The 26,975-nt window shown below is 35.4% G+C and overlaps 4 protein-coding genes and 1 long non-coding RNA gene across 15 annotated transcripts; 2 read left to right on the top strand and 3 right to left on the bottom strand.

The window, feature by feature from the left end:
* Positions 1–1,254: 1,254 nt before the first annotated feature.
* On the top strand, positions 1,255–3,392 carry LOC123222688. The gene has a single exon (XM_044645590.1). The coding sequence runs from the start codon at positions 1,582–1,584 to the stop codon at positions 3,274–3,276; it is 1,695 nt and encodes a 564-aa protein (XP_044501525.1). The 5' UTR covers positions 1,255–1,581; the 3' UTR covers positions 3,277–3,392.
* Positions 3,393–3,738: 346 nt separating this feature from the next.
* On the bottom strand, positions 3,739–11,245 carry LOC123222687 (ribonuclease E/G-like protein, chloroplastic). 4 transcript variants are annotated; one of them, XM_044645588.1, is made up of 14 exons: positions 10,894–11,199; positions 10,321–10,424; positions 9,981–10,162; positions 9,314–9,560; positions 8,099–9,225; positions 7,680–7,997; positions 7,490–7,531; positions 6,915–7,039; positions 6,615–6,762; positions 6,074–6,146; positions 5,370–5,482; positions 4,994–5,113; positions 4,724–4,879; positions 3,739–4,406 (listed from the first exon to the last, which is right to left on the bottom strand). In XM_044645588.1, the coding sequence occupies exons 1-14, from the start codon at positions 10,986–10,988 to the stop codon at positions 4,227–4,229; spliced, it is 3,030 nt and encodes a 1,009-aa protein (XP_044501523.1). In that variant the 5' UTR covers positions 10,989–11,199; the 3' UTR covers positions 3,739–4,226. The 4 variants fall into 4 exon arrangements, 3 of the variants coding, with proteins under 3 accessions (XP_044501523.1, XP_044501522.1, XP_044501524.1); XM_044645587.1 differs by having other exon boundaries at positions 10,321–10,427; positions 10,894–11,197; XR_006503693.1 differs by lacking the exon at positions 3,739–4,406 and having other exon boundaries at positions 4,842–4,879; positions 5,370–5,619; positions 10,321–10,427; positions 10,894–11,245.
* Positions 11,246–12,313: 1,068 nt separating this feature from the next.
* On the bottom strand, positions 12,314–14,680 carry LOC123222646 (probable E3 ubiquitin-protein ligase XERICO). 3 transcript variants are annotated; one of them, XM_044645524.1, is made up of 3 exons: positions 14,433–14,680; positions 13,414–13,784; positions 12,314–13,079 (listed from the first exon to the last, which is right to left on the bottom strand). In XM_044645524.1, exon 3 carries the CDS (start codon positions 12,974–12,976, stop codon positions 12,506–12,508), a length of 471 nt encoding a protein of 156 aa, XP_044501459.1. In that variant the 5' UTR covers positions 12,977–13,079; positions 13,414–13,784; positions 14,433–14,680; the 3' UTR covers positions 12,314–12,505. The 3 variants fall into 3 exon arrangements, with proteins under 3 accessions (XP_044501459.1, XP_044501458.1, XP_044501457.1); XM_044645523.1 differs by having other exon boundaries at positions 13,414–13,692; XM_044645522.1 differs by lacking the exon at positions 13,414–13,784 and having other exon boundaries at positions 14,433–14,666.
* A 4,642-nt stretch (positions 14,681–19,322) lies between these two features.
* Positions 19,323–20,181, top strand: LOC123224128. The gene is made up of 2 exons (XR_006503906.1): positions 19,323–19,815; positions 19,903–20,181. It is a non-coding gene; the product is annotated as an uncharacterized LOC123224128 (long non-coding RNA).
* A 203-nt stretch (positions 20,182–20,384) lies between these two features.
* Positions 20,385–25,661, bottom strand: LOC123224127 (zinc finger protein CONSTANS-LIKE 9-like). 6 transcript variants are annotated; one of them, XM_044647672.1, is made up of 6 exons: positions 25,572–25,661; positions 24,018–24,688; positions 22,912–23,139; positions 22,044–22,348; positions 21,145–21,303; positions 20,385–21,032 (listed from the first exon to the last, which is right to left on the bottom strand). In XM_044647672.1, the coding sequence occupies exons 2-5, from the start codon at positions 24,609–24,611 to the stop codon at positions 21,174–21,176; spliced, it is 1,257 nt and encodes a 418-aa protein (XP_044503607.1). In that variant the 5' UTR covers positions 24,612–24,688; positions 25,572–25,661; the 3' UTR covers positions 20,385–21,032; positions 21,145–21,173. The 6 variants fall into 6 exon arrangements, with proteins under 6 accessions (XP_044503607.1, XP_044503608.1, XP_044503603.1 ...); XM_044647673.1 differs by having other exon boundaries at positions 21,174–21,303; XM_044647668.1 differs by having other exon boundaries at positions 21,179–21,303.
* Positions 25,662–26,975: the final 1,314 nt, after the last annotated feature.

Genomic DNA, 26,975 nt, shown 5'->3' with positions numbered 1-26,975 from the left:
GTTTCAATTTGATATATAGTCTTATCGCATAAGCTATATCTTTTGTAGCCTTTCTGGATCACCACCACCCAAGTGAGTGAGAATGAATAGAGTTAAAGGTTGATTTAGATTTCATTAGAACTTCCTAACAATTTGAGGTGATATTTTGACCTCATCCTGGTGTTGTATATCTTAAGTCTTAACCTTGATCATGTATATATAAAATCTTTCCAAGCTATACACATGTACATTATTTCTGATCACAAAATTTGTAGGAATGACCGTACAGATGTAAGGCTGTCATGACAATATTTTCAACACTTGATAATTGCTAGCTCCTGCTCCTCTTCAACACTGGATGAAATCCCTTGTTAATTTATTGACTTGAGGACTGTTCCAACACATGTTATGGTGATGCTTTTTTCTGTCTTTGCCTTTGTGAACATCATTATCTTGTTTACCCAGTATAGAAATAAACTAAATGAGTAATCACAAAGACTCAATTGCTTAGGTCCCTTTTCCCCTGTTCCACTATTACATTGCCAATCCAAAAAGGAAGCACTCTGGACTTTTTACTTTATATGAGGTGGTTGTTTGAAGTAAAAGGAAACTTCCACATCATGTGTGTTGGAAATGACAGAGAGAGGTCCACTGAATAATCAAAAGATGTTGAGCACTTGGTAGTCATCACCAAAAGCTATTTTAAGTGATCAAATCTGAACCGTTTCCCTAAATTTTTCATAACATAAAAGGTAGAAATAAGAACGGTTTAAAATTACTATCAGTATCACTAAAACAGATAATATAAGAATTTAATTTTAATATATTATTAAATAAAATTTATATTTATATTTTTTTATATATAAAATTTTATTTTTTATATATAATTTTATTTTTTATCATTCAAACATATCCCTCATCTTTATAACCGACCCTGGTTTTTCCTAGAATTTTTGTAAAATTTGTACATCAATTATTGCTCTTATATATTTATGATAGTATTTAGTTAGTGGTAATTAGTAGAGGATCTTTAGATAAATCAAGATTTGATCTTTATATATATCGAGATTTGTTGTCATCATGCTAGTTAATTACATTTTTGCCACTGTCGGTGTATCAGCTAAAGCAAAGCAGTACTGTTTCATCGTCCAATAATCCCAGATCCTGCCTTCCACGTTGCAAAATTTTCCACGTGTATACATCACAATCTATACGCGCAATACGCTGCCTGCTAACTATAGCTAACGCCTTTAAGAGTTGTGGTGCCTTTTACTATCAATCAATAGTCACAGGTGTGGGTGAAACCACCTAGTAAAGAGTTTAGAGAGAGACAAAACAGAAAAAGAGGCAGATGATGACTTGATGCTTCTTGTTAAGGTGAGTGAAATTTAAACCTTAAACTATAATTGTTGTCTGTTTTGAGTCTTCAATCAGCTTTTAGCGTCAGATCTTTCTTTGTTTTGGTTTGTCTTGTCAATGTTATGATCTGTGAGTCCAAGATCTAAAGGTTTTGTGCTTTACAATTTTGTTACCTGGGTTCATTTTGTTGTAGTTATAGTTGCTAAATTTAGTTAAGGGTAGCCAGTTTAGGGATCAGAAACAATGTTGGGTCGGTCTCCTCTGTCAAGAACTGGAAGTTTTCGGCCTGAAAATTTAGGTCCAAATGCACTTGCAATGATAGGCAACCTTTGCTTTACCATGTTTGTGTTAGGAGTTTTAATCTTTACTATCATTGCTGCCACTTATGAACCTGAGGACCCACTTTTTCACCCTTCAACGAAGATCACCACATTCTTAACATCAACTTCAAATGCCACTTTTAAATCTGATGACACTGTTGTTAAAACTGGTGAGGATTTCATGAGGCCCAACCAAACTATGGTTTCCACATTTATTAATATAACTGATATTGAGAATGAAAACTCGGACAATGGTTTCCCGGCTGAGACTGGGAGTAATTGCGAGGGTAATGCAGATAGTCCAATTGATTGTACTGACCCAGAAGTGTTTCATTTATTGATGAGAAAAGCTATTGATCATTTTAAGGATATACATTTTTACCGGTTTGGGAAGGCTGTTCGTGGGGATAAGGATAATAATTGTGATATGGCATGGCGGTTCAGGCCCAAGGAAGGGAAGACAGCTGCATTTTATAAAGATTATAGGCGGTTTGTGATTGCTAGGGAGAATTGTACTCTTACTGTGGTGAGTATTGGGGATTATCATTCAGGTGTTAATGCTAGGAAGAAGAAGAAGAAGAAGCTTGGGTTTGAGAAGGCACCAACAAAGGAAACCCCTGGCTTATTAGTTGTTGGGGAAGGTGTTAATGATACACTACCAGTGGTTGAATCAGAGAAATCATTTAGTCATGGAAAGTACTTGATATACATGGATGGTGGGGATAGGTGCAGGAGCATGAATCATTACTTATGGAGTTTCTTATGTGCTTTGGGTGAAGCACAGTATTTGAACCGAACGTTAGTTATGGATTTGAGTATTTGTTTGAATTCTATGTATACTTCGTCAAATCAAGATGAGGAAGGGAAAGACTTCAGATTCTACTTTGATTTCCAGCATTTGAAGGAGGCTGCATCTGTGTTGGACAAGGATCAGTTTTGGTCAGACTGGAATCAGTGGCACAGGAAAAATAGCTTGAGTCTTTACCTTGTGGAGAAGGTTCGGGTCACACCGATGAAGCTTTCTGAGGTGAAGGATACGTTGATAATGAGAAAATTTGGATCTGTTGAACCAGATAATTACTGGTACCGGGTATGTGAAGGAGAGACAGAATCTATTGTTCAGAGGCCATGGCATCTGCTTTGGAAATCAAGAAGGTTGATGGATATAGTGTCTGCAATTGCTTCAAGGTTGAACTGGGATTATGATTCAGTTCACATACAGAGAGGGGAAAAGGCCAGGAATAAGGAGCTCTGGCCTAACCTTGCAATGGATACTTCACCAGATGCACTTCTCTCAACCTTAGCGGACAAGATTGAAGATGGAAGGAATCTTTATATTGCAACAAATGAACCTGATACATCCTTCTTTGACCCATTGAAAGACAAGTATACCACCCATTTTCTTGATGAGTACAAGGATCTTTGGGATGAGAACAGTGAGTGGTATTCTGAGACAGCAAAGCTCAACAAAGGCATTGCTGTTGAATTTGATGGCTACATGAGGGCGTCTGTTGATACGGAGGTATTCTTGAGAGGGAAAAAACAGATAGAAACTTTCAATGATCTCACCAATGACTGCAAGGATGGTATTAATACCTGCAATGCTGCATCCAGTTAATCCTTGCCCATCAAGTTTTCAAATCTTTTGTGTTTCTACATTGGGTTGTATTCACTTGTACTTCTAGTTATTGTCTTGAACTGCAATCTATATTAAGTAGTTTTGATATTGAGTAAGCAGTATCTCGAGTTATCGTAGAATTTCAACAATCAACGTTTCATAACTGTAAAGCTCCCATCATATTTGACATGACTTCGTACTTTCGTAAGGAATTGCCCCCACGCCTAAACCCTAAATATACTTCCTAGTAATTACAATTTGCCGGAAAAATTGCCTAGTAATACTTCCTGTGTAGAAAATGTTCTATATACAAAGTTAGGAGAGAAACGGGTACGCCGTCATCCATACTGTTAACCATCGGCTGATTTGGATGATCAGGATTCGTAAGTCCATCACATGCTAAATTACTAATGATACCATGATTAATATATTTATCAAAGCTTTGGAACCCGGGACAAAGCATGAAAGCAACTGGATCATCCAATATTATGAAGGAACCTGAGATGTTCATCCTTATATAGAAATTGAACAAGCTAATTATTGTATGTAACAGCCAACAAATAACTACTCTGATTCTCACTAGCCTTTCAAACAATTCCCATCAACATTCTTTCTCAACAACAAAATTGCATGGTCTAGCTTAGCAATCAATCCCACTTTCTGCATACAAAGGCATCAAGTGAAGTTAGTGGCTGCTCACCCACTATCTTTGTCAGTTCAACATGGCTTTCCCTTTGTCTCTTCGTCGCATGTGCCTTCATTTGCTTGTCTGGCTTCGAAGGATTATGTACTTACTCCTTGCTGCATGATCAATAAAATCCTGCAACTTGTGATGAAACTGCTGCATTTGTTTCTTCCTACACCTTCCTTTGCCTGCTATAGATAAATAAATACCATTTCTGTTTTACAGTGAACAAAAGCAAATTTGTTTGCTTTTACTTTCTTTTTTTTTATTTTCTGCCAGCTTTCAACTTTTTTATTGGAACAAGAGTCACTTTTTTGCTGATTTTGTTGGTTCTAGCCTCTGCTTGCCGTAACAATGAAATAGCCACTTGATGCTGACTTTCACTTGACTTGTCATCGGTAAATGGTTTCACTTCAAAAGCTCCCCTACTGAAACCTCTAGCCACCTGATGTAAAAAAATTCTGCTGATCAGTTATCAGCATTGCAAATTGTACAAATATGTAACAAAACAAACGAATTATCAAGACAATTGTTTCAGCTACAAGCAAATGCATATCCGTTCAGAGAGCTGCAGCAGCATACACTTGATCTATACTGAGCATATAACGACTACATATGAATTGCCTTTGCTTAAATTATCACGATTACTCCAGAAATACAGAAGACAGGATGGTGTGGAATTATACATTGCCGCTATTCTTACTCAGAGTGAGAATATTCTAAACTCTAAACCCAGAAATTTTACTTGCTCATATATTCTACCTTCAAAAGGAGCCAAACTTTGAGGGAACTACTTAAAACTGCAAGTTTTGTCCTCTTCCCAGAAGTCAAATAGTTACACATCTGATGGTCAACCCTCAGAATAAATCTAGGCCAGGACTTTGGGTTTTCAGCATCTGCTTTATGTAGCATTGTTGCCTGGTAAAAAAGGAAGTAGCAGTTAACGTTGATGGTAATAACAGCAGAACAGGTGGATTGATTTGCATGGCCAGTAAAGATAAACATAATTTGATATTAAATAACTTCACATACAAGCAATCTGCAAATTTCTTGTTCAATTTTTGAGAAAGAGGTCTCTAAAGCTTCCACTCTCCCAGTACCACGGCAGCAAGTGCATGGTTCACTTATCATAAATGTCACACTTGGTCGAACCTGTCCAACACGGTACAATATAGATATTAATTGATATCTAGTATAATTCTAACTGGTACAGTGCCAAATGTCATCGATATAACAGTTAGAAATACTTAATTTGTGTATTAACTTATCCTACTACATTTATTTCCAAAGTGTAAGTTCTAGATGTGTATTTTGCCAAGGTTTAGTAATAAATCTTTCAACTGGCATTTTGGGTCATCCCAAGAAAAATTAATTATACCAAAGAGAACACGACCATCAGATAACATACCCTTTTCCTTGTTATTTCCATAATTCCATGCCTAGACAATTCGGAGACTTTCACCATTGAACGATCTCTCTCAACCGCTTTCTTAACTTCTTCATAGACCAGTCTCTTATTTGCTGGAAGGTAGAAAACAAAAAAAATTATTTGTAAGTTAGTAGTAAATGTGGTGCAGCAAGGGTGATACTTCTCCTTTAAAGTGCTCGTTTTGGACATTTTATACCACCAGGAAATCTCCCAAGTGCTGCTTCAACAACTGCATGCACAAACTATATTTCATTCAAACTGCTTACAAGCTCGTATGGCACAAGGTTCACTGTCTCACTCCACTAGTCAGGTAGACCCATCTGAGGAAGGAGTCTAAGACTGTAGTTATGTAAAGATGATAACATGTCTTTTACTCCAAATATATATTTCACAAACATATTTGTCTATCCTGTAAATTGGACGGTCCTAAAAAGCTAAACTGCATCCTGAGCTTTATGTTTGCTTTAGAAACTCAATCCTACTCTACCAGCAGAGCAATCTAATTGTGTATCTCCTTTGTTCATAACACACTCTTGAGTTTTAACTTACAAGAGAGTGGATTAGCTTATCTTAAGATATACAAAAGTCATAGACAAGAGAAACTTTTGAGAAACATTTCTCTCTCGTACAACAAGGGTAAAGCAAGAAGTTCCAGTCTATGAATAAACAGAAAAGCAACTCACAGTCATCTGCCATATCAATAAAATCCACAATAATGATGCCACCAATATCCCTTAGCCGTAACTCCCTTGCAATCTGAAACACACAATATGGAATTAACAAACACAAGTTTTAAGTAGTCAAACAGACAGAATAACCAAATATTTTACTGAAACTTTACAGATTTAACGAAAGACTTTTTGTTTGATTAATAAAAATTGTTATGAAACTATTCTTCTTTTTGACCTTTTTTATGACATGTAACTGACTGCAATTAACTACTTAAGCTCAATGCTAAATTACTAGCTTATGCTTAGTGTCAAGATGATCAAAAGATAGAATTTACAGCGTTCAGCTATTGCATACTACAATGTGCAGTCACTATGGGAAAGCATTGCCAACCTGAATCTGATTATCTGCGATATGGTAAATATACTCTTAATATCTATGATGCAGTAACCAGATGGACTGAAATAGCAGAAATGAAAACTTGGGAATCCATAATCCAGTGTCATATCAATAAACCATTTGTAAATAAAAATAAAAATCCAGTGAAAAGCATACTTGTTTTGCAGCTGCCAGGTTGACATCTAAAATAGCTTTCTCTTTTGATGTTTCATGACCAAACATCACATGTCCCCCATTGACATCAATAGAGACTAATGCCTCAGTTTGCTCAATCACCAGAGAACCTCCATTAGGAAGTGGGACCCTAAACCCAAGAAATGTAGTTCACATCAGCAAAAATTGATATAAAAACTCTTACAAAGTTGATCTAGAATACTGTTTATAAATCATGCGCTTATTAACAGTTCTCTGCTGCATAATGAGACAACTGAAAAATAAACAATCCTCACTGCTCACCTTTTGCTAAGCATATTATCAATCTCTTCTTCAATATTGAATTTATCAAAGAGGGGAATCTTCTTATCATACAACTCGACCCGATCACAAAGATCAGGAGCGATATCCTGAAGGTAATTGGTAACCTGGAAAAATAATACATAAAAAATAAATTTTCATTTGTTGATATTCACGGGGAAGAACAATCTGAGATTGCCTACTTTATGTTTTTAAGCTTTAGGAAGTTAGAGACACTTCATAATTTACAGCATTCAAATAATATTTTAGATATCAATTAAACAGATTAGGGTTTTTTCACTTCTTAGTCAAACTCAACTACTTCATACCTTTTCCAACCTAAGATAGAAAAGCTGCCAAAAGAAAAAAGAATAACAAGTAGAAGTGTCTAAGTCTATTACCATAACTTCTTAGCTAATAATCCAAAAGTCAAGAATAATTACTATTGACAACTTAGCTTTGAATATTCCTATATATATGATGAATTCAGCCTCTTCGGAAGAAGCAAACAAATTCACACACTATCATTGCCTTTTTGTTCAAAAGCATAATCCTCTGACAGTCAATTCTTGCAATACCTCATGATAAGTCCTTGGAGAATCAACCACCATTTTCTCAACCTGAAGAAAATTATATAAGATAAATGAAATTAGGAGGTAAAATTGTAGTGTTACATCATCATGTGAAATTATTGTGGAAATTAAAACAAGACAAGAAAAGAGGCACAGAAAATGAGAAATAGAATTAGAATAAATGTCTCTGATGTACCTTGTCGTTAAAATAATCCTGGACAATGGAGAGTGTTTGACCCATAGCCCTATGCAGTATAACAGGAATGGCCCCTTCCACGCCTTCATCTGCCGCAAGAGCGGCTGATTTTGCATGCTCCATTATATTTTTCCATGTTGAAAGCAAACCTTCCAAGTCCTTCTGCAATTCCTCTAAAGAATGGCCAGCAGCAACAGTTCTTACAGTCAGGCCGAAACCCTGAGGCTGTAAAGTTTTTGCAATAACTTTCAAGCGTGTTCGCTCAACACCAGTTATCTTTTTTGAGACACCGATACTATCGCAACGAGTAATTAATATCTGCAAGCAGGGAATTTTTTTTTTAAAGAAAAAATAGATAAAGATTAGCCAGCAACTGAGAGTGAGATTTTAATTATAATAAAATGCAAGACAAAACTTACCCAGAATCTACTTTTCAATCTTGGATAAGCAGTCAAAGTTGGACCTTTTGTACCCAAACCCTCTTTGACAACTTGTACAATTACTTTGGTTCCTTTTTGTACTTGTGCCCACTTGTTTTCCTTAGTCAATGCTTGCTTAGAATCTTTCACATTAGGGGTATGAGACACTTGATTGTCATTAGAACCTTTGGATTCCATAAGGAAGGAGCCATTCATTGTTTCACCATCTAGATGGTGATCCCCATCTAAAAAGTCCTCAAAATCAGCTTCTGCTTCAGCATAATCAAGTATACTACCATTTACATTCTTAACAACCTCTGAAACATCAAAGTCATCGTCAATTTCAGGTTCCTCATCTTCGTTGTGCAAAAATTGTACTAAATCATCCTGAGAGTTGGATTCTGCAACATCATCAATGACTTCAATATTGAGAGATGTGTGGCTGTCACTGCTTGCTGGATGTTCTTCAAGAGTTCCAGACACAGAACCATTAACTTGCCATTTCTTAGTCCTACGACGAAATGGAGGAAATATAAATGGTTCTCTGTTCTGCTTAATGTCCATGAGAGAAGGTCTAGAGTTTCCAATATTTACAAAGGCACCACCCATACGGGGAACAAGTTTTGTGACTACCCCTAGATACACACTATCACACTGCACATTGCTTTTAACAGGTTCCAGTAATAATTCAACCAACTTCCCATCTTCCAATACAGCAATCCTTTGCATGGTACATATTGAAGAATTAATCAGAATAACAGTTGAAATTGAATCCTCCTTTGATTTTAAATTCCCTTCTTGAGGCAAGAAATTGTTAGTAACTATATAATTCTGATTATTGGCATCCAATACTGTCACCTCATCTTTCAAATTCTCATCTCTCTCTGACATGTCAGGCTTTATCTTATTTTTAGATACAAGAAAGAAAAGAGATGATTCATGTAACCAAGGTTCCTCAACAGGCTGGTATCTTTCAGATAAAGCTGTACTAGAATTTGAATCATCTTGTGCCTCAGCAACTGTAACCTCGTCATCAGCATACAATTGACCCTCAAGAGTGATATCATTCATGGACAGCTTTGACCCATTTGAATCACTTTCGAGATGTTTCACAATCTCATCTTCATCTGTCAAACCACTGGAAGCATTTAAGTGTTCAGAAACATTTTAATTGGGGAAGTTTTATATAGAAGAGCGCCAAGATAGTGATATTACCTCTTGTTGGAGCTGATATCATATGTTTCACAGGAAGACATGTCTCCTCAATCCAAGAACCCCATGTATGAATTGGAGAGTTTTTGTTGTTAAACCTAATCCATGAATCTCTCACTACAATTTTGCTATCTTGTTTGACAGGTACTAACAAAGAAAATTCAGGTCCACCTCTCCAGATGATGTCATCTGATTCACGCACTTCTCCTCTTATGAAATAATTATACTTGAAACTATCACCACAAGCTAGCTGCCAAGAGTACTAAGGTAATCAGACAACTTCATAATGAAGTAATAACGACATTTTGGACATTTACTTAAAGGATCTGATTCATTTCCAAGTGAAATGGCAAGACTCAGCATACAGTTCCTTTTTTAAAGTGATAAATTCTTGATGCTAAAATTTCTTCAAGAGAAAGAGAGCCAAAATAGCAGCAGTCATTCAGACAGTTCAGGAGACATTACTAATTCATGTGTGAACATTGACTTTCAATGGTTTCTCCAAAGATCTATCCAACTTAACTAGACCACCTTATAGACAGTAATTTAGAATCCAACATGAATTACAGAGAGCTACAGTAATCAAATAAATATGCAGTCGGCATCACTTAACTTCTGAAAGTTTGTTAATACACAATTTCTTTTCATGATTCAGAGATGGGTAAATTACCTTGACTTCAGCCTTCCATAAATTTTCATGCTGAGTTGGAGACATCAAGATAGCCATATCTGGCTCCCAGCAGCCTAAGACACTAGGATCCCCAGTGATGTACAGATGCTGACCAGCAGCCAAATCAGCCTCTATAGTCCAGACTACCTCACATAACCCTTTCAAAGCACTAGATAAATGGCCTGAGAAGCCATTTGGGAGAAGAAAAACGTTAGAAAAATATATCCTAAAAGGTGTAGTATGTCAAGAACTAATGTGTTAAAGAAAAAAAAAATTCTTCTCTATAAGATTAAATTAGTAATTTACCAATTGTTTCAGCGATAATACAGTGTTGGCATACCTTTTTTTGCGGACACAAGTGGGGCTCTTACAAGAGAATTATGATTCTTGATACAAAATGTAAAACTTGAGATATTCTTTAAAGGTATGTGATGACATAAAATCCTGCTTCAATTGTAGAAAGTGTTAGTGCTTTGTTTAGAGAAAGAAACAACCAAGGCAATAAGACTATATTAATGAAGATATCAACCCAAATGATTGCCATTTGAGAACTTCAGCAGAACCACCACTCCTTAAAGACCGTTGCATCTGACTAAATTAAGTTATGACTCGAAACAAACAAAAATGAGTAAGAAAACATGCAGAGTGAGCAAGCAGCAATGTCTTCAAACATACTAGATATCATACACACATTCCAAGACGAGTTAACATTATACTGTATTGACTATGAACCCTTCTTTTTCCACCCACAAGATTAAAATTTCATCTACAATACAACACAGACCATATTTATAGATTATAATCGCCTTCCTTCCAATTAACAGCTAAAGCTAATCAAAATTCTAACTTTCATGCGTAAAACAGAAGTAAAAAAAAAAGAAAGAAAGAAAATTAAAAAAAGTAGTAAACTTACGGAGAGAGGAAGTTGTTAAAAGAAGCAGGAAAGGAAGTGGGGTTGCGGGCAGAGAGGAGATGGTGGGATTTAGGGCGAAGGTCAGGGACGTCCATGAGGGTGGGATGGAGTTCAGTGGTGTAGTGAGAGATAAGAAGGAGCAAAGCCGTCAAGGGTAGCTCTTGGTTGGTAAATTTGAGGTGGGTGTGTCATTTGATGGGTTGAGCTTGAGCCGAGACTGAATAGCAAAGTTTGGATAGAGGATAGTTTGGGTTTCTGAGAAAGAAGATAATAGCATTGGTCTGTTTTGCCTGGCCTTGGCGCCTAGTGCGGCGATAATGTGCATACAGGCAAAAGGCCGGGCCGGGACCCGGGTCCGACCCGCCTTATGAATTACCATCTTCAATTCAAATTATGGTTAACTTCTTCTAAATCCATTAATGTCAATGGAGCCATTGTCTTTGTTGATTCTTGTGCAGCCACTGGCCAGCAATTTGGCATCCGTAGGTTCCACAGGCAAGCAATTTGGGGCCTTTGTCTTTGTTGATTTGTGAAGCTGCAATTGTGCAACCACTGGCAAGCAATTTAGCATCCCTAGGTTTTTCCATATCACACTTATGTGCTTTGGAGTCCCAATATAACTATACCAACTTATTTTGGGCATACAAATTATACATGTTTAATATATATCCTCATATAATTAAATTATTTTAAATTAAAAATAAAATAATATTTAATTATATAATTACATATATATAAATATGTACTAATTTATATATTTAAAATAAATATATATAATATTAATTTTAGAGAAATGGTTGATGGATATGCAATGCAGCTCTTATATGGGAAATTAATAAATCAAATGATACAAAGTTATACAACCAGTTTATATTCGAGACAAAACCTACATAAGCATCTTTAAAAGGAATACTATAGTACATACAAATTTTTTATATGTAATTTATATATACAGATAATATATTATTATATAATTAAATATATATATTTTTAATTTAAAATCATCTCATCTTATCATATAATAACATCTTATCATATAATAACATATTATCTATATAGTTATCATATATACGAAAACCATGTTTGCATATGCATTGGAAACAAACCACATAAGTCTTTAATCATACAAACATGATACGAATGACGACCCATGAAATAATTTTCTTCACGTAATTTATGCAGTTTCCGTGTCAATGAGCAAATTTTCATTTCTCCAGTCTTATTTATCCACCTAAGATAACATGGCCAACGATATCTTAGGTAATTAAACCAGTGCTTAATCCCTGTCGGATTGAAACATCATTAAAATTCAAGAAGCCCTTCAAATTTTCATTCCTAAATCCACGTTTGTATCATCCCAGGCCTACCAAAAACCTTGATACCAACTTCAAATGCTCACGATCAAAGTAAGATGTATGCCATAGAACATCAGAAACCTCACAATATATACAATAAAATTTGGTTTCTCATCGACCCATCAAAGTATCAAGCTTCAACTCGCAAATAAAACATGCATCCGGCTACATGCCCCAGCCGATACATGCACGAAGGTACCTTTACACTACACGCTGTACATGAAGTTTTCTGAGAGTCATCCAACTACAAAAACACTTTACCATAAGCAAGATGCATCCTCTTCAGGTTCAGGAATCAATGGTGTCCTGCAAAGAGGGCATGTTACATTCCAATAGTCCAGCCACTTCTCCAAGCACACTTTATGAAACAGATGACCACAAGACAACCTGTTGATCTCTGATTCTGGCTCAAACTGTGTCAAACATACTGAACAATCTTGTTCATGATGTTTACATAGGCACAAAGTATCAAACAGAATTGCAGGGTTCTGGCTCCGGAACTCTTCAACGTAGTTAACTGGAGGACTTAAACGTCCATCATATGATTCACTGGTGGGTTGAGGTGAATCAGAGGATGTGGATGAAGGTGATGACTCGGAAAGATGGATACCAACAACTTGGAGGATCGATAGGACTATGCCTTTAACAATTGAGATTGACAGAGCAGTGTTTACTAAAATTACACACAGCACTCCTTCAGATGGAGCTGGAAGACTTGAGAGGCCCATTTTCTAAATCAAATTGTGTCTGCGAGAAACTCAGTCTTGGAAAGCTAAATTGAACTTGAGATATTGAATTTGCGGGCCAATGTTATTTTTCCTCCCCCGATATCTGAAAAGTAATAAAAGGGTCATTAAAAACTCATTCAAAGACCACAAGTAAATGAGAATTAACTAAATTCTGAAAATGATTGTAGATACAGAAAAAATCTCAAAAAGAAAACAAATATTCAATAAACATCATCACAAAATTTTTCAAATTTATGTTAGGACTCTTGTTATGTAAACCGCAGGAGAAGGGGATTAGGAACTCAAATGGTACACAAGGGGAATGGTGGACCACTTGGGGCAGCAAACAACAAACATGGCAGGATTGTGTCTGGGCAGTTAAGAGTACGAGCAACAATAAGAGATGGACTGAGAGGGGAGAGGAAAGGAGGGAATACTGTTTTAGGTTAGCCAGCCTTTGGCTAATTGGGAGGGTCCCAGCTCCTCACATCGCTGGATTTTCTTTCCTTCCTTAATTTGGAACTTTGCTGGAGAATTTTGTGCAAACCCTGATGTTCTCAGTAAATAAAAAGCAGTGATCTCCTGTATTGCAATTGCCTCTTCGTTAAATTCTGACTTAGCTGTGTGTTCACTGGTTTGCTGGGTTGCTTGTTTTCTGGTTGAACTTGCTGGTTGTGTTTTAAACAATTCTTTGCAGGTGTTGAAGATCTGGCTTTCTATCACATTACAAGAGAAGTGAAATCTTGAACAAGATTAATTGCAAAAACAAAATCCTAGATATAGGCCAGAGAGGGTAAACAGATGACAGCTGCAATAAACCCATAGCAGAATCAACGGAAAATGATATCATAATATAACCAGAATTATTTTTAACATTGGCATCCCAAGGAAAATATTGATGATGATGCGTATCAAATGACAATTTATCGACAGCCAAATTGCCGGATAAGCTTTTTCCAAGGATTAGGGGAAAACCTATAAAATAGGCTTAAACCGATAATTTTATAACCCATTTGACAATTATTAAAAATAGAAAATATGAATACAACAAACCAAGCAAATCACCTTAAAATAAATCAAAAGGATCCAAAGCCCGTGAATCACAGATTTCATGGATTAAAGAACAGAAAGGCAGAATCCAACTACTGTCAACATAAAAACCTTTAAACCAAAACAGAAACATGTTCAAGATCTAACTGAACTAAGATTCTGAAACTGATATCGCAGTAGGGTAAACAGCACTAATGCCCAATACGGTCAAAAGACAGAAGCTCATACTATGCAGATAAAACCTCATCACTTAATAACACAAGTGTGACAAAAGATCTAACTGTTTTTTTTTTCATATAACTCCAAGAGAAAAACACAGCTTTCATTAAATCATTTGATGAACAAAAATGAACATTTCAAAGAATACCCAGAAAGGAAAAAACACAAGGGAAACAAAGAGACTTACTCAAAGCGAAGTTGAGGTTGAAATATCAAGCAGAACTTAACAAGATATTCATAAGATCACAATCACATAAATGTAAATTTGTTTAGGTTGATAAGAGCAAGCAACTCCCCTCGTCCTTCTTTAATACGACCAACGCAAATGATCCCACCGCAAACACCTCTTACTACGATCAGCAAGTTACTTAACTTAACCATGGTTAATCTTCTGTGCCTTGCGGACACTGTTCTTTGCTAACCATGGTTACTTTATATCATCACCCTTTTTTCTATCAACTTCTGTCATGCCTCTTTTTAGGCAGTATGTATGTTTTCTTTTCCTTTCTTCAACTTCGCTTAATTTTTCATTTACTAAAATTTTTTTATCTGTTTTGACATTGTCACACACCATCTAACAGAATTCCACCATTTCCATTCATTTCTATCGTTGGATAAATTTTGAATGCACTAAACTAAGTTTAAAGATGCAGTAAGAAAGGACGACACTAAAGTTTAAAGTTTTAACCTTGGAGGGTTATTTATTTTCACACAAGTAACTCCAAGTTTCAACTCAGACAGAGGCTTCAACACTTTGTATATGTGACAAGTTTGTCTTCTTCACAACAACATTAAATGAGAACGCTACTCTCACCGAAATCCAAGTAAAGACATGGGGCCCTGCCCCAAAAAAAACAGAAATGGTGTATCACTTCATCAATTGAATGATCTTATTCATATCTTACTCTCCATTCAAAGCCAGTTGCCAATGTGTCGCTCTTTTGCACCACATGTGTGAACCTTTATGAAGTGTGTGTTAAAGTGACATGCTTGCTTTGCTGAACAGATTCTCACCCTCTCTGATTGTTTTTTCTTGGTAAGCGTCATTTTTTCAATGGAATGGATAGACCCAGATTAAGACGGTATCGGCAGCATTGTAATCCAGGTGGCAACTGGCGGCAAGTCTCTCGCAAATGTGACAATGTAATAAGGCCACGAAACCGAAGATTGAAAAATGTCATGTCCCATCAATTTTGGATTAAATGAGATGAACTCTGAACATCTATTATCAGATTCTTTTTTTCTCTCTCGAGTCAAATACTCAAGATATGCATCCTTTTTCATGTTCCCACTGTTATACAACTTATTTACATAGAGTTTTGGCGAGTTTTTTTTTTTCAAGTAAATGAATTTATAAACACAAAAAACAAGTCCTATAACGAGAGCAAAAGCAGAACCTAAGCTCATCCTTCCCTAGCGCAAGGATAACCACTAAAAAAACTGAGCTCTAGTCTGGTCACACATTGTACAAAGAGAACACTTTTAACTCCTCTTAAATACTTATCAAAATTACGGTTTATGAGGAGAGAAACAACAATCCTAGTGAGAGCAAATTTTAAGAGAAGTATAGCAGGCCTCAAGAGACATCACAAAAAAGATACAAAATACTCTTCTCGCCTATGTGGACACATCTAAAGCTGGCATATACAACACATAAACACAGCCTACAGGCTAGCTCAGTCACTGGATAAAGACTTGAAAAACTGAAACCTGCTTCTTTTGATGCAAACTTGAGACGCGTGGAAACTACAAGGGGGAGGCAAAAATCTGGAGTGCATATAGGAGAGGCCAGAAAAAACCAGGAAGAAACTGCTGCATCTTGGGAAGAACACAGATAGGCTGATTTGGAAGGAGTTCTAAGGCAAACCAGATGCAAAATCATGGGCATTGGAAAACAATTTGGAGACTGCCAACAGAAAGGCAAAACAATGGAAATCCAGTAGCTTGATGTGGCAGGAAACCTGTAGGATGCTGAAGTTCTAAACAGGTGCTGCCTATACAGAGTAAAAAAGGTGCCCTTGCTTGGACTCATAGCAGGAAGCCAGAGGGGATAAATAGACAAAGATCCATCGGAAAAATTCCTCCTGGTGAGGACAGTAACCAAGCATCTCCAAAATGCAAAAGGAAAATCCAGCTCACTGTGAAGACTGCTGCAGGAACGGGACTCACCGATTCTGGCCAGGGTCTGCTCAATCTGGCCAGAACCAACCTGGACTCTGCTTCCCAAACATAAACTAGAATGATCAGAAGTCAATTGACAGGCCAAGCACACCAGCCAGAAAAAATGGACAGATGTTCAGAACCCTGCAGCAAAATTCTGGGCTGACCAAGACTGTTCCTGTAGGACCTAGACAATCTGAGCTGACGCTGGCTGGGGCGATCTGTCCAGCTAGACTTACCTCATCTTCAGTAAGTGACCCAGTGAAAGCCCAAGAGGACCTATAGCCTAAAATAGATTTTAATAGTACAGTATCTGTTTAAAGAACTTCGGACTGATGAAACAAATTATATATATATAGACATATATTGTAACTGGTTTTTTTTTTTTTTTTTTTTTGATAATTAGGACCATATTTGTTGAACAGATAAACTTATAATATAGTGACTAGACCTACAATAGTAAATTAAAGTTTTACAAACATGAAAGAGACTCGAACACAAACTTTCACATTTGAAATTTTAATGTTTCACCAGTTTTGATAACCTTTAGATCCATTGTAACAGGTATTTTTGTTAATATTTATGTAAAAACATCTCTTTAGAAAATATATTAAAAAGTAGAATAACTCATGTATCACCTAAGAGAATACAGAGGTGATGAAAACTGATTCAAAGTTCGAGGATAAGTGAGAATATAGAGAGTATATAATAAGGGTAGATTAAACATCATGTGAATGTGATGATGAATTTCCAAACTTAACATGATTAGAGAATTTTTCGTTTTGCTTCTTTGAAATCCCATATGTCATATTAATTTGGAAGAGATGCATTTCTCAATAGAGTAAACATTACTTAGTTTTATCATATATTAGTAACTTCAGGTTTGTGAATATGATGAGTCCCACTTTATCAAAAACTTCCAATTATCAGAAGCCTCTATGACATAAACAAACCAACCCAAGTTTTTTCCACTCAAATACGAATGAATTGACGTGGCATAAGACTTATAATTAAAGAAATTGCATAGTTTTGTAAATAGAAAATTGGTGATGTATACAGCAAGACAAATTGCAGAGAAAAATAGAGATTGAGCATGCATGCAGCAAGATTGAAGTTGTGTCAGCAACGTTGGGAACGAAAGGAAGGCCCAGGTGAATGGAATGTTAAAAGAAATAAATGGGGTGATGAAGTTCACACGGCCACTCGTGCTGTCATATATACATACATGTGTCTCATTTTATAAATGGGTTTATTTATGTGTCTGCAGGGGCATTGCAATCCCTAACTTTATTCTTCACATCTCAGTATCTATTAATTACAGAATAAACATGCATGTATATGATATAAAAATAATTAATTTATGTAATTATTTGTAAAAATCTAGCAATAAATTATCAACCAATTTTTAAATCTCTTTCCTGATTTGCAACCAAGGATCTCTATATCTTTTTAAGCCCTAGAAGCATACGATGATGCAATTTTGAATGTCCAACTCCAAATCAAATTTCAATCTGCTAGAAGTAATATATGATAGAATCTGCAGGCACATTGCAATTTGCTAGAAGTAGTATATGATATAATGACGCAAATTTGATTCATCCAAATTCCTATGATAGAAACAAGTGTTATTAGACCCAATAACAGTTCTTATTCCATGCTCATTGTTTTTGTCAAGAAGAAGGATGACTCATAGAGGTTGTGCATCGATTATAAAAGTCTAAACAATATCAATATCAAGAACAAATACCCAATTCCTATGATTGAGGAATTGTTGGATGCACTCGTTATCCATTGATAAAATATCTTTCAAGACACATAAGGGGTACCATGAATTTGTGGTTGTACCCCCCCTAAACATTTCATGATCTCCTGAACTCCCTTCTCAAAGAGCAATTGAGGACATCAATGATAGTGTTCTTTGAAGACATTCCTATATAGAGTACATACACACATTTTTTACAAATGATAAAAATTGTGTGCTTTTTGGTGCAAACAGATTTATTATTTAAGGCATATCATCGCACCCCAAGGAGTCATGAGGGTTGTAAAGGACTGGCTAGCTCCTAGAACCATTAAGCAACAACGAGGATTTCTTAATTTAACAGGTTACTATAGGAAGTTTGTCAAAAGGCATGGGTAACTAACAAGACCCTTAGAGGAACTGCTTAGAAGTAATTCCTTCCAATGGAGCATCACTGTCCAGGAGACATTGAGAAGCTGAAAGAGGCCCTGACCACAACTCTGGTCTTGGCACTTCCTAATTTCTCAAAAGAGTTCAGGATAGAGGCTGATGCTTGTGGGGAGGGAATAAGAGCTATTTTGATGCAAGATGGTATTGCTTGTGTAAGTAAGACCTTATCTCCCAATAACTAGTTGTTAAGTATGAAAAGGAAATGTTAGCCATCTTTTTTGCAGTCAAGAAATGAGAATCCTACATAATTTACTGACACTTCACGATAAAGATAGATCACCAAAGCTTATAACATCTCATAGAACAAAACATTACCACCCCATCACAAGCAGCATAGGTTGCCAAGCTCATGCAATATAACTATGACATCATTTGTAAGGGAAGGAGAACATTGTGGCTGACGCATTATCCAGATTGCCTATTGGAGAGATTAACAACCTGACTATCGGAGTGTTTCCATCCGAGCTACTTAGAAGGGTGGAAGAATCATGGGATAAAGATGAGCACTTACAAACTGTTACAGTATCAAAGATGCAAGACCCTAGTGCTTATGAGGGTTATTCATGGCATCACGATAAGTTGTGGAAACAAGGCAGATATGTGGTAAAGAAGGATCATGCCATGAAGCAAGACCTTATTGTGTTGTTCCATGACTCTGCTTTGGGGGGGGAGGGGCGCGCCTGGGTGGTGGGTGTTGTCGGGGGGTCACTCAGGGGGGAGTGTCAACCAAATAATTGGCTTTAGTTGTTTACTAGAAGGGGCTTTGGAGGGATGTTAAGAATTATATTCGCAATTGTTCAATTTGCCAAAGATTTAAGCCCGAAAGCATAACAACTCCTGGCCTATCACAGCCAGTCCAAGCAAGAAGAAATTAGGTAAACAGGGAAGTAAGAGAGAAGAAATTATAGGTGATGTCAGACAGTGCAGAGAAAGTTAAAATAAATCAGAACATGCGAAACTGTGTCGCAAGAGGGCAAGAGAGTACAATTCAGATGACGATGAACAGGAGTAGCCCCCTCCAAGATTAGAGGCGATATACCACTTTCTACTCACAATCACGAGGTAGAAGGTGGGGACTCTTCTGAAGATGGACTGGATGTAAATTCCGCCAATTAAGAATTTCTTGATGAAGAAGAAAGTCCTGAAATTCAGCCTGGATAGAGCATTCAAGATGGCATTTAAGAGCATCATAGGAATTAGTGTAGCTGATGATGCACTTGTAAGCTTCTTGGTTGATTGAGTTGTGATTTTCATTTTGACTTTTACTAATTACATGGGGCTTTTATGGATTTTGTTGGCTTTGCAGGGTGCAGTTTTACCAGCACGCCAGAAGCTTCTTGTTGAGAAGCTCACTGCAAAGGAAGATGAGCCCAAGGACAAGGGAGAGAATAAGAAAGCAAAACACTTGGTAAGACTAAACTTGGTTTCAAATATGCCTTTTTTAATGTTTTGAAATGGCAGTCTGTGTGTTTAATTTTTTTTCTTGCTAATCAGATTGATAATATATATAGTTTTTCTGACATCTTAGGTAGGAGATAAGGTCTTTACTCGAGTTTGCTTTGTTTAGTATGAGTAATTTGATTCTGAAAAAATAGTTTAACTCAAATGGGTTCTTCATTGAAAAAAAATTATAAGTTTGATATCATATCTTACGACAAACAATGAAAACTGTAAAATACACTGTATAAATTCATAGCAAAAGCATTGGAACAATATGGATATTCCATATCCATCCTCTTATTATAATGATGGTAAAATCATTAGCTCAATATGGAACAAAGGATGAAGTTGTAATAATTAGTTACAAATTATAGCATTTTATTATAATGATGGTAAGTTAAAAAAAAAAGTAACAGTCACTACAGGCTACATCCTCATCCTCTTATTTATGCATATACAATTTCGATGATCATATCATGAGCTATGTACGTCCATGAAAAACCATACAGAAAAATATTTCTTTGCCTGGCTTCATCCCAGCTCTCCCACCAGGCGTTAATATTCTCTCTCAATTGCATATATAGATTCTGTGCTATACATGTCAAATAAAAACAAGAGTTAAAACTACAGCTATCAAGCTTTTTGCCCCATACTCAGGCAACTGTGAGATCTGCTGCCCACCATGGTAGTTTCTTTATAGACTCGCCAGAGTGCAGACGTGCAAAAGAAAGATTAACAGTAGAGATAAAGAAGCATGGATATGGCTGAAGCAGCACCAAGCATCCTCCTGGTAAAGAATTGGGCAGGTGAACTTGCCTAAAGATATAGTGGAAATAATTATTGCATAGTCTCAAGCACTCTGGTCAGAATCTGCCCTGATCCATCCATCTTTTATGGTAATGGAAATCAGTCATCGGCACTTGAATTTTATTGTTGAAGCATTGCAAAGCAGAGATTTTTACTTCCACCGCTTTCTCCTCATGAGAACCTACGCCCCTGAGATACAACCATGCAGCTTTGTCATTTTGCAGTAAAAACATGCATCAACTCATCCATTGTTTAGGCAATAATAACAGACTCTTTTCAATAAACATTGCATGTTTCTTTCCTTTTTTAAAGCATGGTTAAAAATTGTACTCAACAGCTTCTGGTTTGGCTGAGAGGATCATAATCATAAGCATCACCAGCTTTCACGAAGCGCCCCTTCACACGTTTTCTCACATCAGCCCTAGCTTTGCGAGAGGCATACCTAACTCTCTTGTCAAACCTATCATAAATACAAGACAACTGTTAAGCAACTAAATTCCTTCTGAGAAGCTGGACAAAATGTGAAATGCAACCTCATCATCCTGATGAAAGTGAAACATAAATAATTATTTACACATCATTGCAGTATATAATTCATGTATACTCATCTACTGGAAAGCACATGCATATGCATATATTAGAATTTTTCTTTATAGACAGAACAAGAGGACCAAAAATTTTTCTTTTCACCTATATTAGACAGAACAAAGCATGATAACAAAAGAAATAACCTCATGCCATAAACAAACTTCCTTTAAAATTCAACCATGTCATCCAAATTAAGAAATAATACCAGATACATATCCCTAGGAACGAATAGGAGATCAGCCATAAACACATTCATCTAAATTATGGATTATGCATTCATTGAAATCACAAACCATACAACTAGACTGAAATTTGTGGACAGACTGAAAATTCATTCTCAGGAAATTGCAACTATTGGAGAAAAAGAAGAATTGATGGCACAATATTGTGAACCTGGTAAAGGGAAATGCTATACTATACTACTAAGAAGGACATGCAGAAAGAAAAAGCTGGAAAAATCTACATCCAAAACCCTGCAACACAATAATTCTATAAAAGAATAAATCAACTAAAACCACAATTTTTTCAAGAGTTATAAGGTTTAACACTGAGCCCAACACAGTAGTTATTATGTCTATATTCCTTAATACATTTTATTGGTCCTGTACTTACTTGCGTGCCTTTTTCTTTTCCTTGTAACGCATCACTGCTTCACTACGGCTTGCTGATGTAAAGGAAGTCTCAGGACACGGAGTACACCATGGAGGCTCCCCCATGAGAAGCATTGAAGAAGCATCGCAATCTTGATAATCACCAGCATTGCTATCACCAGTAAGGCCAGAAAAAGAGAGGCTTGAATGTGCTTGCTTTGCTGTGAAACAAATTATAGGCTCCGTTTTTGTACTCATCATGGAATCGGCAGATGCTGCATTACTACATGTTGGCTGCATTGTGTTTACAAGTCCAACTGACGAGCCCTAAATAAGAACATTTAATTATAAGAGTTTTTCAGAAGTAAAACTCAATTACCCCAAACTAACAATGAACTAGCATGATTATGTGGGAGTGGGCAGCTTAGGGATATACAAGCACATTGGCTTGGTTGACAGTATGACACTTGTTGCAGTTGAAACATGCCAGACAAAATTACTACTAGATATACTTGAAGGAAGGTGCTGGTTAAGTAATAAATTCACTATATTCTGCAAATGGTAACAGTTGAAACATCCAGAATAAATTTCTAAGAAGGGCATCCAACTTAACTACAGCAATATTGAGTTGTAGTTCATATTGATAAACATGGCTAATATATCCACCACTGTTAATAGAAAAGATAATTTGAAAATAAAGGATGCACACATAAAACAAGAATTATATTGTCGATAAAAGGATTGGGTTATTAGTCACATTGACAACTGATAACAGTTCAGTTTTTATCTTTACTGGTTTAGGGTATTGTTGTAGGTGTGCTGTTATTCCCAATATATATAATGTAAGGTGATGGCGATAGCATTGAAAGAATAAAGCAACATGAGAAAACCTCAGCAGCAACAGCGCCTTGACAATTGGAATCTGCAGCAGACATTTCCTTTGTCCCAAATAAGCTGTCAATCCCACCATTTTCTAAAAGCTCTTCTGAATGATTAAGAGTTACACCAAAGAGTTCTTCATAATTCTCAAGATTCAGATCCATTTCATCCATATTGAAGTCCTCATAGAGATCATTATCTTCACAGAATGGAGGACCATTTGTTCCAGGACAGTATAACTGCATTTCAATTTAGTGAAAATTTACAAGGGCCCTTGACAAATCAAAATATCATGAAAAATTAGCAAATGCATTTCTCAAACATTTTACTCTTTTAACTTGGTGAACTAACTTCATGTATAAAACAACTTCTCAACACAAAAAATTACAATGCATACGGACAATTCGAAATAGGATATACATGATTTGCATATTAATGAATATGACCTATGCATATAAAGGAAAAAATCTTATCCATTAATGTGCAGCTCTTTTCACTAATATCTAGAAGATCATATCAAACAAAATTATATTCATCCACAAGCGACCAGCAATAATAGTCACAGAGTTTAAAACAGACTACAGATTAACACATATTTGATTCATATAAAGTTTCAGGGTATTATCCAAAAAAGAGCCACACAAAGAATGAAAACTGTATACAGCAATGTCTTAACATTTGTGACATCTAGCATTTTAGCATGGCAGATGACAAAGTCACAGGATAGGTGCAAGTTAAATTATGTTCTACACAGTAAGTAACCATCATAATTAATGAATTTAATTGACTCTTGGAAGCAGTATATTTGAGAAGTTGTCAAATATATCTTTCCTAGAAAAATTAAGCTTATCTGAAACTTGAAGCTAAAATGTTTCAACCAACTTTTTCAGATTCTGGATATTGCTATAAAGAAGAACTCAAAAAAAGCAATTGTCATCTAACAGTCATGTTTGTTAAACCAAAGAAACCCACTTCCCCGTATGTTAGTTGTTTATTACAGAGCTGTACAGCAGACTGTTGAAAGAGTAACATGCTAGATACCTGAAATTTACTAGGATGCAGTTTATTCAAATTAAAAAAATAAAGAACTAAAATAAATTTGCATTTATGGATTTACCTTGGGTAAAGATGCATTATTAGCTGATTCGGGCGCTTGTTCAAGATTCTGTGCTGAAGAGGTAAATCCAGGCAAGGAAGAAGACCCAACCCAAACACTTGACTTATCAGCATCTCGCATATTATTGCTCTCAACACCACCACCTGATGCATTTTGGGTGATAGCATCTTCATTATTTCCCCAGATATTCTTCATGCTGCTATCGGTAATACTCATCAGACCCAATTCCTGCTCACAAGCAGATTGACTGACAGATGGAAAGTCTAAAACAAATGACCAAATAGAAGACAGCTCAGAAGCTGAAGGGCAACCAGAATAACAATTGATCGTTTGCCTCTTATGTGTAGAATCTGATGTAGAGGTTCCATGACCCAGCCAATCACAATTCTGGCAGAAAGAGACCCTCTCTTCAGCACACCTAACTAATGCTGGCTGTGAATTACATCTCTCACATAATAGTGTCCTTGAATGACGTTTGGATAAAGCATTAGCTGAATGTACATTTCGATCACATGATAAACACAAACATGCTGCATCAGACCGGCAATAGACAATGGATCTTTGGTCTCCACAAAAATCACATATGTAACCCATTTTCTCAATTCAAGATCTCTTCAATCGATCAATAACTTCTAGAAGTATACCAGAAGTCCCCTAACTGCAGTCTCAACCTTCAAAAAATGTCATACGAAAAAAATATTTAGTACCAAATCCACGAAATTTCATCTTAAAAATGAATTCGCAAAATTTAGCTGCATACATACAGGAAATTAAAAAAAAAAACAAAAACTTTTACTGATGCATATTCAAAGCAACCAAACCTATAAACATAAATAAATTGATAAATCCAACTAACTGATAGAGCACAGCAGAAAAATAAAAAAACGCTAAGCAATTTTTTCTTCTAAATCAAATAAACATACGTCAAGAAATTCTACATAACATGAGACTAAGATGAAGAGAACGGCGTTAATGAATTATGCAAGCTGATCTCTGAATTAAACATCAACGGAGGTGGATTTAGATGAAGGAAAAAAAAAAAACTCTTCTTTGTTGAAATTGCTCTAAGAGCAAGTTCTTTATCTCAGAATTATGAGCTTATAAAGTGGTATATTACATATAAGAAATACCAAACAAAAGAATCAAACTAACAGGAAAAAGAAGAGTTCTCATCACCAAAAAAACCACCAAAATCTTAATAAAACAAATCCAATAAAAATCATGAAATCAGATAAAATTTTGTCCAAACCCACCTTGAAAAAGTAGTAAAATCAATATATAAAGGGACAGCCACCATGCTTCTCAGACAAACAGGTACAGAGAAGGGAAACAAAACAAATCTAATATCAAAATTAGAGACTTTTACACAATCTACAAACACCCCAGAAAAAAATTTAAAAAGCAGGAAAAATTAAGAAATTACCGTGAGTAAAAGAAAAGAAAAGATCGGTAAAGAGAAATTGTATTATAATAATGAAAAAAAAAGGGTAATTACAAAATTGTTATAAGAGAAGAAAAACCATTAAAGAAGAAGGAGCTTTGCAGAATCTCTACCTGTACAACAGCGCGAGATAGAGTGGGTCTCCAGTACGTGAACCGTGACATAAGCTGATTAAAAGTGCAATAAGAGATAAATAATTTTGTAATAAAAAATTATTAATCCCAACAATTTTTTTTGTTTTTACTATTTTAAGGTTATGCTCTCAATTGTATTATGTTATCCTAACAACATAAAAATTTAGTCAAAATAGATAATAATTTATGAAATTATAATGATAATATTTCATTTATTCGAAAATTGTAGAAAAATATTTTTAATTTAAAAAATAACGTGGGTGGGGGAAGTAGGGCCAAGTCCTTTTCAAGTGAAGGGAAAAGTTAGGTCCTCCCTTTTTCTTGGTCCATCCATCCATCCATCCAACTTTATAATTAATTTAGAATAAAAAAATGTTTTCCGTAAACCCTCGGTGCCAGGTTATTTGCTTCACTCAATGAAGGGGTTTCTGTTTTTGTTGATTCTTGGTTGGTGGCAATCTATCTAAATTATTACCTTAAATTTCTCAAATTAAATTATCTACGTAGGGGTCACTCTTGCGGGACATTCCAAATAAAATCACAATAAAAAGTAGATGAATAAAATCAAGGCCAATGGATTACTCCCCATCCAAGTTTTTGTTTATTCTTACAAATAAACTTAAGACATTTCAAAAATTTAAACATTTATTTACTAAATAACTTTTATTAAAAATAAGAGTAAAATTATTATTTTATCATTAAATTCTAAAAATTTATATTATTTCTTTCTTTATTTGAAAAATCAACAATTTTTTCTCATGATTAAATTTTGAAAAATTAACTTTTCTCTCAAACTCTAAGTTTCATACCTTTCAAAATTTTTATTTTGCACTGCCTCCACAAACTTTTTAAAACTTTGTTTCACCCCCCCTCCCCCATTTCTAAAGTTTCATCTCTCATGGCTCAATGGACAACTTCTGGACGACCAAAGGATGATGATTAGATGACATTTTATTGTTTAAATCTAGACGTCAAAAGACAACAAAATGTCTATTATTTTTTGACGCTTTTGGACGACAAAACGTCATATGTTAATGACGTTTTATCATCCAAATTTGGATAATAAAATGTTGTTTAGCTATCATTTATTGAGCCATCGAAGATAAAACCCTAAAATGTAAAGTGAAACAAAATTTTAAAAATTTTTTGGGTTGGATGTACAAGAAAAAATTGAAAAAGTTATAAAACTCTAAAGCAACACAAAAAAGTAAATTTTTTAAAATTTAATTTTAAAAAAAATTTATTAGTTTTTTAAATTAAAAAAATATAAATTTTTAGAATTTTAAAATTTAATAATAAAATAATGATTTTATTCTTATTTTTAATGAATATTATTTTTAAAATTTTATAAATATATTTTTAAGAATATGCTAAAACTTCATT

This window comes from Mangifera indica, chromosome 8 (genome assembly GCF_011075055.1).
Source record: "Mangifera indica cultivar Alphonso chromosome 8, CATAS_Mindica_2.1, whole genome shotgun sequence".
Lineage (NCBI taxonomy): Eukaryota > Viridiplantae > Streptophyta > Magnoliopsida > Sapindales > Anacardiaceae > Mangifera > Mangifera indica.
The sequence above is the reverse complement of the archived record's forward strand: the minus strand, read 5'-3'. Positions and strand labels throughout refer to the sequence as shown.